This window comes from Equus caballus, chromosome X, assembly GCF_041296265.1.
Source record: "Equus caballus isolate H_3958 breed thoroughbred chromosome X, TB-T2T, whole genome shotgun sequence".
NCBI lineage: Eukaryota > Metazoa > Chordata > Mammalia > Perissodactyla > Equidae > Equus > Equus caballus.
Genome location: NC_091715.1, coordinates 685,447 through 699,569, shown reverse-complemented (window position 1 = coordinate 699,569; position 14,123 = coordinate 685,447). Strand labels below are relative to the sequence as shown.

The 14,123-nt window shown below is 46.3% G+C and overlaps 1 protein-coding gene across 16 annotated transcripts in view; it reads left to right on the top strand.

Moving 5' to 3' along the window:
• DHRSX (dehydrogenase/reductase X-linked) overlaps window positions 1–14,123 on the top strand; it is a 138,597-nt gene that overhangs the window by 77,777 nt on the left and 46,697 nt on the right. For 12 of the 16 annotated variants that reach the window (XR_011434936.1, XR_011434940.1, XR_011434937.1 and 9 more), the window contains 2 exons: window positions 1,702–1,909; window positions 10,247–10,454. Coding sequence is in view for 10 of the 16 variants with exons in the window: in XM_070257907.1 (XP_070114008.1) it covers window positions 1,702–1,909; window positions 10,247–10,454 (416 nt within the window). In the remaining 6 variants the exon portion in view is untranslated. The remainder of the gene's footprint in view (window positions 1–1,701; window positions 1,910–10,246; window positions 10,455–14,123) is intronic. The other 4 variants (XR_011434941.1, XM_070257914.1, XM_070257906.1 and 1 more) reach the window with 1 other exon arrangement.

The following is a 14,123-nucleotide window of genomic DNA, read 5'->3' as shown; positions in this document are numbered from 1 at the left end:
GTCACTGACACAAAGCTAGAGGGCATAGCCTCCTGCACACCTCTGTGGTACTATGGTACTATCTGTGGCTCTCTGGGACTAATCTAGGCGGCCACTGTCGTGTGTGCCGTCTGTCATGGGCTGCAATGTCGTTCTGCAGCGTGAGACTATAGAAACACACGGACATATAAAGTACACATACATAAGCACAAACGCACATCCCTATCCAGACGCATACAGAGAGAGAAGTGGATACACATTCAAATATAAATGCCTGCACATTTCTAAATGCACGCACAAACGCAGACACAAAAAAAATGTGCCTGTGTGCATGCAAATCATACACATATCCAAATTCATGAACAAAGCCAAAGATAAACACGGGCACAAAAATGTGGCAAAGCATATGCAAAGAGAAATACATATCTGCATGCAAAACACATGAATGCATATGCAAAATACATAAATACATATGCAAAACATAAATGCATATGCAAAATACATAAATACACATGCAAAATACATAAATGCATATGCAAAATACACAAACACATATGCAAAACACAAATGCATATGCAAAACACAAATACATATGCAAAAGCGTGAACTATGAATATGTATTCGTTTGCAAATGCCTCTGCTCATATACTTAACACATACAAGCATATTTATGTACACTCACGCATACACATGTGTTGCATGCAAATACATGCAAATATATGCAAATGCTCCCACACATGCAAATGCACAGGCATGCTCATAGTGTATATGCCAGAGGAAATACACGTATTATAAATGCATAGGTGTTTACAAACACACGGGTGCATGCGAATACACATCCAAACGCACATGCCAACGCCAAAATGTATGTGTAAACGTGTTATCGTGGTTGCACGTGCATATCTTTGCAAATGCATGCACGTAAACATATGCAGATACATATATGCATGCATATGCATGTACGTATGCAGATGCATCTATAATAAACGTAAACCCACAGCCTTCCATACGCACAGACAACACGCACGTGCCCGTCCGTCTGCCGGAACATATGCCCACCTACACGTTTCCCCCACACAGACACACACACATCCCAGCAAGCCGGCCCGCTCGAGGTGATGCCACAATGCGGGCCGGTCCCGTGTCCTGCACTAGCCATCTGGGCTCCAGCCTCCGAGGGAAAGGACTCGGGGACGAGGATTTATCTGGGCTTTGCTACGCGAGAGCACAGAACACACTTTTACAGAAGTGTGTTTAGGGAACGACGGCCAACGGGGCTGGACTTGGGGTCTCGGGGTGTGGACGGCCGACGGGAATCCTCGGGTCTGCGTTTCCCACGGGGCGCCCTGAGGAATGAGTCCGTTCCTGGGGTACCCTGGGAAGGAGGGAACACCACCCTCTCTACCCCACCCAGTGGGCTCCCGATGTGGCTGCGAATTAACCGCCTTTGGGTGACCCAGCCCACCCTCCCTTGAGTGTGAATCCTCCTATTTCATCATTGCTGCTGTCATTTTGACAAGAATCAGGCGCGAAAGGATCTCACCCATCTCCCGGCACGGCCCCACCGCGTCCAGACTGGGAAACCGAGGCACGGGGAGGGGAGAAGGCAGCCGGGACCCGAGCCCGCCCTCGCGGCGCCCAGGGCTGTTTCCGCGTCCGCCCGTGGGTCGGCTCTGTCGCCTCCTGTCCTCGAACGCTCGCTGATGCTCCCTTTCTTCCCAGCCGGGGTCATGATGGTGCCGCAGAGGAAGACCGTGGACGGCTTTGAGGAACACCTGGGCTTGAACTACCTGGGCCACTTCTTGCTGACCAACCTCCTCCTGGACACCCTCCGGGACTCGGGGTGTCCCGGCCGCAGCGCGAGGGTGGTGACCGTCTCATCGGCCACGCACTACGTGGGCGAGCTCAACCTGGCCGACCTTCAGGGCAGGTGGGTGGAAGTTCACGGCTGCACCTGTGGGATATGCCCACAATGCACTGGGCACGAGGCTCTGCAGCCCCGGCCACTTTGTATCCGTCTGCCTCACAGGAACACGTCGATATTTTGTATCAGCATTTGTCGATACTTTGTATCCACCTGTCTCTCTCACAGCGACCCTTTGATACTTTGTATCGGTGTTTATTGATACTTTGTATCGGCCTGTCTCCCATCTATCCTTTCATACTTTGTGTCAGTGTTTGCTGATACTTTGTATCGACCTGTCTCAGTGATAGTTTGGTTCTTTGTATCAGCATTTTGTCGATAAAGTATCGACCTGTCTCATGGTGAAACTTTTGTATGGTGTCTGTTGATACTTGTGTTGACCTGCCTCACAGTGGAAATTTGATACTTTGTATCAGCATTTGTTGAAACTTTGTATCGACCTGTCTACCTTTGATACTTTGTATCAGTTTTCATTGATACTTTGTATCGACCTGTCTCAGTGCTAGTTTGCCTCTGTGTTTCAGCGTTTGTCGATACTTTCTATCGACCTGTGTCGCCAGTGATACTTTGTATTGTGTTTGTTGATACTTTGTGTTGACCTGTCTCATAGTGAAAATTCGATACTTTGTACCAGCATTTGTTGATACTTTATATCGACCTGTCTCCCATCAACCCTTTGATGCTTTGTATCAGTGTTTATTGATACTTTGTATCGACCTGTCTCATAGTGATAGGTTGGTTCTTTGTATCAGCATTTTGTCGATACTTTCTATCGACCTGTCTCACGGTGAAACTTTTGTATGGTGTTTGTTGATACTTTGTATCGGCCTGTCTCCCAGCAATCCTTTCATACTTTGTGTCAGTGTTTACTGATACTTTGTATCGACCTGTCTCAGTGATAGTTTGGTTCTGTGTGTCAGCGTTTGTCGATACTTTGTATCGACCTGTCTCACCAGTGATACTTTGTATTGTGTTTGTTGATACTTTGTGTTGACCTGTCTCATAGCGGAAATTTGATACTTTGTACCAGCATTTGTTGATACTTTGTATTGACCTGCCTCGCAGTGATGCTTTGATACTTTGTATCAGCGTTTGCCATACTTTGTTTCGACCTGTCTCACAGGGAGACTTTGAAACTTTGTATCAGCTTTTGATACTTTGTATCAGCCTGTCTCATAGTGATGATTAGATTCTTTGTATCAGCTTTTGTTGATAATTTGTGTTGCCTTGCCTCACAGCGATGCTTTGATACTTTGTATCAGTGTTTATTGAGACTTTGTATCTGTCTCTGGTAGTAATAGTCTGATCCTTTGTATCAGCATTTTGCTGACACTTTGTGTCTACCTCTCTCACAGCAATGCTTTGATACTTTGTATCAGCCTGTCTCATAATGATGTTTAGATACTTTGTATCAGTTTTTGCTGAGACTTTGTGCCTCCCTGTCTCGCAGTGATACTTTGTATCTGTGTTTACTGATACTTTGTTTCTACCTGTCTCATCGTAATGACCTGGTGCTTTGTATCAGCCTTTGTTGATACTTTGTATCGACCTGTCTCGCATCGATCATTTGATACTTTGTGTCAGCGTTTGTCATACTTTGTATCAACCTTTCTCCCATCGATCCTTTGAAACTTTGTATCGGCTTTTGTTGATACTTTGTATCAGCCTGTCTCATAGTAATAAGTTTCATGACCCATATCTACTCACCGTTTCCTATTTTGCATTCACCTAGTTGAACACTCGACCCGTCTCAGTCCGTTTTTGCATCTTCAAAATGCTTTGAGGCAAATACAATTATTATCCTCGTTTCAGGCGTACGGAAAGTGAAACAACTGTTGTTTTTTTTAAAACATGTTCCTAATATCTCTAGGCGATGAGGATAGAGCCAAAGTTCCAGCCCAGGAAATGGGACTACAAAACGGTAAAAAATCGTCAATTGAGAGTTAGGTGTTTTATCAGCATCATTGAACAGCTCTGCAAAAGTTTTGCACTGTTCTGTTTTCATGCTTCCTGAAGCGCATGCTGTTTTGGGGTTTTTTTTTAGCATTTTTTTACTGAGATATAATGCACCTATTACTTTCTACTAGTATCCGGTGCACACCACCACGATTCGGTATTTGCACATGTGCTGAAATGACGGGCAGAATAAGTCTCTCAACATCCATCCTCGTCAACCATTGGCATCCTCTCCCCGGGCAGCTTGCCTGTGTGCTGTTATCATTATTATTATTCTTATTATTATCTTGGAGAAAGAGACCAGAAAGAGAGAAGTCAGACCCAGAGAGGCATGAAATCAGGAGGATTTCAGTGTTCTCCTTTGCACCCGGTTGCAAATGCAACGAGCTGGCTCCGCCTGGCTGGTTCACGTTGACTCGACCATGCACAGTCTCTATATTCTGAGCTTCCCTGTCGCCCCGGCTCGAGGACGGAAGACTCCGTGTGTGTGAATAGGACGTGTGTTTCTTCCCCAGTGCGTGTGCAAACAGCTGTGCATGGCGTTAACGGGATGCTTGCAACGATTGGACGCTCGGTTGACCCGGCCTTTGAATCCAGGGCCAGGCTCTGGGGTTTGCACCCGGGGGGCGGGACCCCCGCCACCACCCTGGCCCCATAATCCTCAGGCCTGAGAGGAAGGCGACCCCGCCGTGCAGACCCCAGAGGCGTTGGACAGGGTTATTGTCCCTGCACAGTGAGAGGCGGCTGGAAGGAAGGAGAGCGGGGGTCATCCCGGGATGCCCTCGTCCGTCCACTTAGCCAAAGCCGGCTCCCGGGTGGGCGGGCTTCTGCGCTTAAGGCCCTTCTTTGTTTGCTTAAATTTTCCTGTCTCAAAGCAAATCACAGGCGTTTAGTAGAGGAAGATGGGCACAGATGTGAGCTCAGGGCCAGTCTTCCTCAGCATAAAAGAAGAGGATTGGTGACAGATGTTCGCTCAGGGCCAATCTTCCTCAGCAAAAAAAAAAAAATCCTCAGACCCCACCCCAGCCTTCCTGAACCCAAACTCTGGGCTGCGGCCAGGCAGTGGGAGCTGTGACAAGCCCCTCAGGGCATCCTGATGTGGCCTAAAATTTGAGAAGCACCTGGCTTGAGACCAGCCTGCTTTTCTGTGTCCAAAATGTCAGTTCCTGGCTTGCATCTGATGTAGACGCCGCTGGCGGTTATGGTTCTTGGCCGAGACTGATTGGCTGGCTTGGAAAATTCGCGTTCTTGTCCAGGCAGCAATCCCCACATGGCAGAGTGTGCCAAACGCCCAGCGCGTTGCGACACACAGAGGGCCTGTCGGCTCGGCTAGGCTGCACCGGAACATTCCAGAAAAGGAAAAGCTGGGCGGGGTCTGTTGACACTTGTCATCAGTGGAATTGACGCATGAAGAAATGGATAGTTTTGTTAAAAAGCAAGTTTTATTTTGTGTGGAGGAAGTTAAAAATGCTATGCATTATTTAAGTTAAAAAATTATATGTTATTTATTTTAGATTATATATTATATATTATGTTTATATATTATATACAAATATATATTTAAGTTATATATATTTACATATAAGTATTGTATGTTACATTTATAAAAATTATAAATATATTTTAAAAATAAATAAATATAAATAATAAATATATAATAATATATGTCTAATAAAAATATAATATAAATATTATAAATAATGACTAAATAAAATAAATAAATAAATAAAATAAAAATAAATAGAAGTAATAAATATATAACGTATAATAATATATTATACATATAATAAAAATGTAAATATTATAATGACTAAATTAAATAAATAAAATAAATAAAATAAAAATAAATACAAATAATAAATATATAATATATAATAATATATTATGTGTATAATAAAATATAATATAAATATTACAAATAATGAATACATAAATTAAATAAACAAAAATTTAAGAAATTTAATTAATTAATTAATTAATTAATTAAATATAAGTAAAATATAAAAATAAATATATTTATAAAGATTATAAATATATAATTATAAAAATTTTTAAATATATATCTACATGCTATTTATGATATACAAGTATATAATAAATATATATAATATATCTTATAGGTAAAGAAATCAATCTATCTATCTAATCTCTATCTATGAGAGAGACAATGAGTTTTTTTTTTGAGGAATTGACTCCCACAGAGAGGCTGGCCAGTCTGGAATTTGCCGGGTGGACCAGCAGGCTGGAGATCTGCGTAAGCGTTGTGTTGCAATGTTGAGCCTCAAGGCTGGTAAGTCAGGCAGGATTTCTGTGCTGTGGTCTGCGGGCCAAATTCCTCCTTTTTGGGGGGAACCTCAATCTTTTCTCTTAATGCCTTCAACTGATTGGGCGAGGCCCACCCTCAGCAGGCAGGCATCGATCGGCTTTCCTCCTACTCTACCCGTTACTAATCACTTCTGAAAAACGCGGCAACGTCTAGATTCACGTTTGACCAAACAACCGGGCACCACAGCCTGGCCACGTGGACGTGTAAAATTAACGACAACAGGCGTGGATGTGGGCGAGGAGTTCTGTCAATGGCAGGGGTGAGTGACACCTCGTGGTGTCCGGCGGGGGCGTTCTGCCTCCTACCTGCTCAGCACCCTGGCCCGTCTGCCGTGCCCAGCCTCCTGTACCCGTGGGCGCCTCAGGACCAAAGAGATCCTTGGTGGGTCTTCTCCGAGCTCCCCGCGTGGGAAGACGTCATTGCCCCTCTCCTCGGAATAGGGCATCTTGACTGTCCTCTGACCCTCACCCCTTAAGGCAGATGGCTGTTTACTGGGATGCCCCGGGCCAAAAGGGAAGTCGGGTCATCTTGTCTCCGTGCCCCAGCCCAAGGCAGGCAAGTTCCCTGGTCCTGGCTCTCATCCTCAGAACACATAAGATTGTTCACGGTTGCAATTTAGCACCCTTTATTAAATGCCATGTCAGCCCCTGAGTCTAACTGTCTCTTTGGGGTTTTCATGTCTTTTCTAGGAAGCCCCTCATACATGTAAAGTTGAACAAAATGAAATCTGTATACTTTTCTCTTGTGAATCTGTCACTCATCCGTTTAATTTGCAGGCCCCAGTCGCCAAACCTAAGAGTGCGGAGAAAAAGATTTCCCTCCCCGACAAAAGGCCGTCACGTTACCATCTCTACTTTTGTTTCAGACTGAGCTTTGAGTTATTCTTGAAGTAGTTACGTTAATAAAGGATTAACTATTGGAAAGAATGATACACTTTTATGTTGTCAGTCCTACCTTTTGGCATCATTGATTACAAAAGCTGCTTATTAAAAATGCCATGTTTCCGGGCCGGCCCAGGGGGCGTAGCGGTTAAATTCGCACACTCTGCTTTGGCGGCCTGGGGTTTGCGGGTTGAGATCCCGGGTGCAGGCAACCTCTTCTGAAATTCCTTCTCCTCTTGGGCTAATTTGGGATGGGAGGCTGGTCCCGTGACACTTAACTGAAATCTCAGCCTTCACTCCCCCCCCCCCCCGCCCACCCCGCTGCTTAATTACTCCCTCAGGAGACAGAAGGAATTTGCCAAAAAAACAAGGATCTTGACGCTAATTGGAGGGGTTGGAGCCCGTCTTGGATCAGGAGACGTGTGCAATTTGCAAAACGGCAGGAGAGTTTGCAGGAAATCCCGCTGCTGCCATGAGCCTACAAAAACCTGCTCCTCCTGGGTCCTCGGAGGGGGGGAAATGCAGATTAAAATGACCCTCAGATGCCGCTTGCACAACTTTTAGGGCGGCCCGAAATCCAGAAATCGGGCCACACCGAAGGCGGGAGAGGATGCACAGGAGCAAAGACTCTGGGTCGTTGCTGGTGGGAATGCAAAAAGCGTGCAGCCGGGTTGCACGGCGCCTGGGGGGTTTTTTTTGTAAGAACGCTCCTCTTCGGGTTCAACTCGGCCAGGAGAAGCGCCCCCCGTCTGTAGGATCTCAGGAGCAGTTGAGTTTCTGCTCCCCGTCGCCGCCGGCCCCGAATCCACAGCTTTCAAGATGCAGGAAGTGCCGCCTGCTTGGATAAAGGAAAACAAACTGAAACCCTAAGAATGGACCCATAAATGCTGCAGACGTCACCGAAAATGGGCGTTTTGTCTGTGTTCACTCATTCGTTCTGTACGTCGAGTTTTGATTTTAAATCGTTGGCCAATTTTTTTTACTCAGTAACAGTAACAGTGTTTATTGTTATAACAGTTATATGTTATATTACATTATGACAGTCATATTATTACTTATATAGGTTGTTATGTTACAGCAGTTGCTATTGTTATAAAAATATTAGTTATAATGTCAGTTATTAATTATAATGTAGCAATAATGTAACACTGTGTAATGTCACAATAATGTAACAGTAACAAATTGTTGCGGTTTTCCGGGATACATTTCAGACACTGGCATTACTAAGTTCAAAGATTGACACAATTTTAAAGAAAAATGTTAGTTATAATGTTACTAGTTATTCATTATAATGTAACAATAATATAATAGTAACAAATTGTTGCGGCTTTCCCGGGATACATTTCAAACACCGGAGTTACTATAGACACAATTTTAAAGAAAAATATTAGTTATAATGTTACTAGTTATTAATTACAATGTAGCAATAACGTAACACTGTGTAATGTAACCATAATGGAACAGTAACAAATTGTTGCTGTTTTTCTGGGATACATTTCAAACACTGGAGTTACTAAGTTCAAAGATTGACACAATTTTAAAGAAAAATGTTAGTTATAATGTTACTAGTTATTAATTACAATGTAGCAATAATGCAACACTGTGTAATGAAACAGTAACAAAATGTTGCTGTTTTTCTGGGATACATTTCAAACACTGGCATTACTATAGACACAATTTTAAAGAAAAATATTAGTTATCATGTTATTGGTTATTAATTACAATGTAGCAATAATGTAACCCTGGAACGTAACAATAATGGAACAGTAACAAATTGTTGCGGTTTTCCCGGGATACATTTCAAACACTGGCGTTACTAAGTTCAACGATTGACACAATTTTAAAGAAAAATGTTAGTTATAATGTTACTAGTTATTAATTACAATGTAGCAATAACGCAACACTGTGTAATGAAACAGTAACAAAATGTTACGGTTTTTCTGGGATACATTTCAAACACCGGAGTTACTATAGACACAATTTTAAAGAAAAATATTAGTTATAATGTTACTAGTTATTAACTACAATGTAGCAATAATGTAACACTGTGTCATGTAACAGTAACAAATTGTTACGGTTTTCCGGGATGCATTTCAGACACTGGCGTTACTAAGTTCAACGATTGGCACAATTTTAACGACGTGGATACGCGTGGTCGTGGTGCCCGTGACAAAGAGACAGTAATTGGCTTCGTGGGCGCAGGCCCTTCCTTTTCACATCTGGACCCCGTCCCCCGTCCTTCAGCATCAGAAAGGATGACTTCGTGGAATTTAACCAGAGTTACGGGAAAATAGGCACACGTCCTCATTTTCATTCCTTTATTTTACCAAAAACAAAATAAATAGGTTAGCTTACGGGGCATCTAGTCTTTTCCTTTTTTTATAGCTGGTGGATAGCAGATAAAGTTAAATTTCAGGAAAAAAGAACTATTGGCATGAAGAATGGCCGCCACTCCTGAGTGACAAAGGATGCACTTGGCTGTGACGCCCTCCCAGTTTTCAGGCTGTTGGCACCCCGTAAAATCATCTCTCTGTTCCCGTCGGCAGCAAAAAACCGACCCGGGGGGCGGCTGGCCGCTCTGCATCGGCGTGCGAGAGATGTCGGCCCGTCTTCCCCAAGCCTTGAAAATTCAAATTTAAAGGAGGTCCTCGAGAACGCCCCACAGATTGGAAAAAGGAGCAGCTCCATCCAAGATCTCTGGCCTCGTGGTGTGTGCATGCCAGCCCTGTCATTCTTTTTTTTTTTTTTTTGTGGTGAGGAAGATTGGCCCTGACCTAACATCTGCTGCCAATCCTCTTTTTTTTTTTTTTTTTTTTTTTTGCTGAGGAAGACTGGCCCTGAGCCCTAACATCTGCTGCCAATCCCCCTCTTTTTTTTTTTTTTTTTGCTGAGGAAGACTGTCGCTGAGCCAACACCGGTGCCCATCTTCCTCTGTTTTATGTGGGACGCCACCACAGCGTGGTTGACGAGCGGTGCTAAGTCCGTGCCCGGAATCCAAACCTGTGAACACCGGGCTGCTGAGGCAGAGCGTACAAATTTCATAACCCCGACGCCAGCAGGCCAGCCTGCAAAGGGGAGGCGGCTGCAAATGCACGTGGCGAGGGCCAGGGCTGCAGGGCGCGGGGTGGGGACTCTGGGCCTGGACCGCCTCTCACGCCGTCTCCTCCTTTGTCTCCACAGCAGGAGCTACTCCCCGCACGGGGCCTACGCCCAGAGCAAGCTGGCCCTGGTCCTCTTCACTTATCACCTCCAGGGGCTGCTGGCCGCCCAGGGCAGTCCCGTGACCGCCAACGTGGCCGACCCCGGCGTGGTCGACACCGACCTCTACAAACACGTCTTCTGGCCCACGCGTCTGGTCAAGAAGCTGTTCGGCCGGTGGTTCTTCAAGGTAAGTCCCCGACGGTTCCCGTGTCCGTGCCGACTGTGCGAGCGCGGGCCACACGGGCGGGCCGCCACCTCCAGGACGCTTGCACGGAGTTTGGCGCAAGAACCACCAAGGAGGATGAACTCGTTATGTCCACACTCGGGGGTGTGAGCATCACAGCAGCCCTGGTCTCAGAGAGCGGACTTTAGGCCCGAACGCAGTTCCGTTTTTGTTAGGTTCTTGTTGAGAAATTCACCCCTGGGGGGTATTTTTTCCTCGTTGCAACCCAATTCGCGGCCGGCAGGGTGTTTGCAGGGAGCCGTGCACGACGAAGGCACCTGCTCGTTATTTTGCTGAATCTGGGACCCGGGTCCGGCCTTGGGTCCCGCGCGTGTGTGTCTGAGACTCCATCGCTGTGTGACGATCCCACGTGACGACCGTCTCTGTTTTCTGAACGTCTACAATCCGCTTCCACGTTGGGCCTGGGGACCAGAATCTGAATGCTTTTCGGAGGTGTTTTTATTCATTCCCGTCCGTTTCCTGTTGCGTTCATCGTCGTTATTTAGGAAGTTGGAATGTTTGTTTCCGCCGTGAAGAGGATTAAAAAAAATTGGCAAACCGTGAATACAACAAAATAAAATATTTAAAAGTCGGTAATAAAGTGAGCGCACACACCGCGGGATCGGGTGCATGCTTTTCCCCAAATTCGCCTTCCTTCCTCCCAAAAAGGTAACCAACCCCCTTCTCCGGGACGAGGTGTGGACCGTTCTCTTGTTTCTCCTGATAAATGCTCCACATCTTAACTGATGCCATCGCCGACGTTTTATTATTTCTCATCGAGTTTCCGTCTCTCATCTTTTTCCACCACCCAACTATTTAATCTGCAAATGCTCACCATCATCACCTCCTTGCTTCTAACGCATATGCTTCTTGTGATATTGTTTCTATCCACTCAATAGATGATTAAATAATTGATCGAATATCTTCTTGATGACGGTGGAAAAACACGATATTTCTTCTTTATCTGAATACTTGCCTATATGATCGTCTGTTGTGCTTTGTTATGTGCTGTGCTGTATGTTAGCCCCATTTCGCTTTTTTTTTAAAATGAAGTCTTCCTGGCGAATTTTCTCCCTTATTGGAATAACTCAGATCAGGATGTCGCCCGGATCGGAGGGTCCTGCCTTTCGAGAAGGAGTCGTCCTGTCCTTGGGCATCCTTCGGTCGGACCCTGAGGGCTTCCCTGCGTTCACGTTTTCTACCCTTCTGGAGTCGATTGGGACACCTTTCTCCCTGCGATCGATCCTTGTGTGTTTGCATCCCCTTTTAGAATTCATGAGCGTAGTTAACTCTGTTTTCTCAAGATCGGCCCTCCTCCTTGCTCCGGCTTCCATCTCAAGGTTCCCCATTTTTCTCAGAGCTCCTGGAAGGGTCGATGGACTCCCCAACTCTTCCTTCGCTTGCTCCTCAACTCATCTTTTATCCCCTCCCGCCTCAGGCAAAGGGGCTTCAAACGCTTCTTTCAAATTCTTAAGTTCTTTCAGCAGTAAAACATCCCACGTACAAAGTAGAGGAGGACGGGCACAGATGTTAGGTCCGGGCCAATCTTCCTCCAGCAAAAAAAAAAAAAAAAAGAGGAGGGGGAAGATTGCCAACGGATATTCGCTCAGGGCCAATCTTCCTCACCAAAAAAAAAAAAAAAGGAAATGGACTTGAATTCAGAGCCCTGGGCAAGCCGGTTAGTACCTTGAGAAACACACGGGAGATCTACACATTTATAAAGAGGAGGGGCTTAGTGTGTGTGTGTTTTTTTTTTTTTTTTGCACAGACAAATCACGACCGTTCTGTTTCTGGAGCCATGGGCATGGATCATGGGCCCATAGGATGGAGGGGTTTTGAGGGGGAAGACGGAGAGAATTGGGGGGGTCTCTGGAAGAAGCCAAGTCTGGCCGTTCCACGCAGCTCCTTCCCCCCCACCCCCGCAGTGCCCCTCGCGTTTGTAATTTGTTGGTTCTGGGTAATAATATCTCATAAGAGTGTTGTGGAAATTGCTCACACAGTAGACGCGGAAGCAATTTCCAAAACTGTAAAGCGCTGTGTAATTAGGTAATTAGGAGGCATGCATTTTTTTTCCCCGTAATCGCGCATCGCTTTCAGCTCCACTTAGCCTCCTTTCAAATCCAGCCCGCGTCCCACTGCGTTCGCCTTTGATTACATTTCTCCCTGGGGGCGTGCTCCCAGCCGGCCCACCATCTCCTCGGAGAGAGCAGTTTTGGAGCTCGTTCACCATGGATTCGGAGCTCATGGAGCAGGGACGTGGATTCAGAGCTCATGGACCAGGGACGTGGATTCAGACTCATGGATCATGGACGTGGATTCAGACTCATGGATCGTGGACGTGGATTCAGAGTCATGGACCATGGACGTGGATTCAGAGCTCATGGACCATGGACGTGGATTCAGACTCATGGATCATGGACGTGGATTCAGAGTCATGGATCGTGGACGTGGATTCAGAGTCATGGATCATGGACGTGGATTCAGAGCTCATGGACCAGGGACGTGGATTCAGAGCTCATGGACCAGGGACGTGGATTCAGAGCTCATGGACCAGGGACGTGGATTCAGAGCTCATGGACCAGGGACGTGGATTCAGAGCTCATGGATCGTGGACGTGGATTCAGAGTCATGGACCATGGACGTGGATTCAGAGCTCATGGACCAGGGACGTGGATTCAGAGCTCATGGATCGTGGACGTGTATTCAGAGCTCATGGATTGTGGACGTGGATTCAGAGTCATGGACCATGGACGTGGATTCAGACTCATGGATCATGGACGTGGATTCAGAGCTCATGGATCGTGGACGTGGATTCAGAGCTCGTGGATCATGGACGTGTATTCAGAGCTCATGGATTGTGGACGTGGATTCAGAGCTCATGGATTGTGGACGTGGATTCAGACTCATGGACCGTGGACGTGGATTCAGAGCTCATGGACCATGGACGTGGATTCAGAGCTCATGGACCATGGACGTGGATTCAGAGTCATGGACCATGGACGTGGATTCAGAGTCATGGATCATGGACGTGGATTCAGAGCTCATGGATCGTGGATGTGGATTCAGAGCTCATGGACCAGGGACGTGGATTCAGAGTCATGGATCATGGACGTGGATTCAGAGTCATGGACCATGGACGTGGATTCAGAGTCATGGATCATGGACGTGGATTCAGAGCTCATGGACCCGGGACGTGGATTCAGAGCTCATGGACCGTGGACGTGGATTCAGAGTCATGGATCGTGGACGTGGATTCAGAGCTCATGGACCAGGGACGTGGATTCAGAGCTCATGGCCCAGGGACGTGGATTCAGAGCTCGCGGACCAGGGGAGTGAGTCAGAAGGATTCCCCGGTGGTGTTTAGGGCCGTGCCTGGCACAAGGACATGCCATAGGGATTTCTGCTGCTCCCGCTGAAGCCCCTTCCGCCATTACTACCCCGAGTTCTAGCTTCTAGAGATTCAGGCAAAATGTGGTGTTTCCTTCCTCTTCGTGCTTTTTTGATCACCTGGAACATGGCGCCCTTCAAATCTAGAGCTTGGTGTTGGGACACACAGTCATCAGCTGAGGGTGCTGTAACACAGTCCCCCGGCCGGGGCGCTTAAGCCACAGACATCTGGTTCTGGAGGCCGGA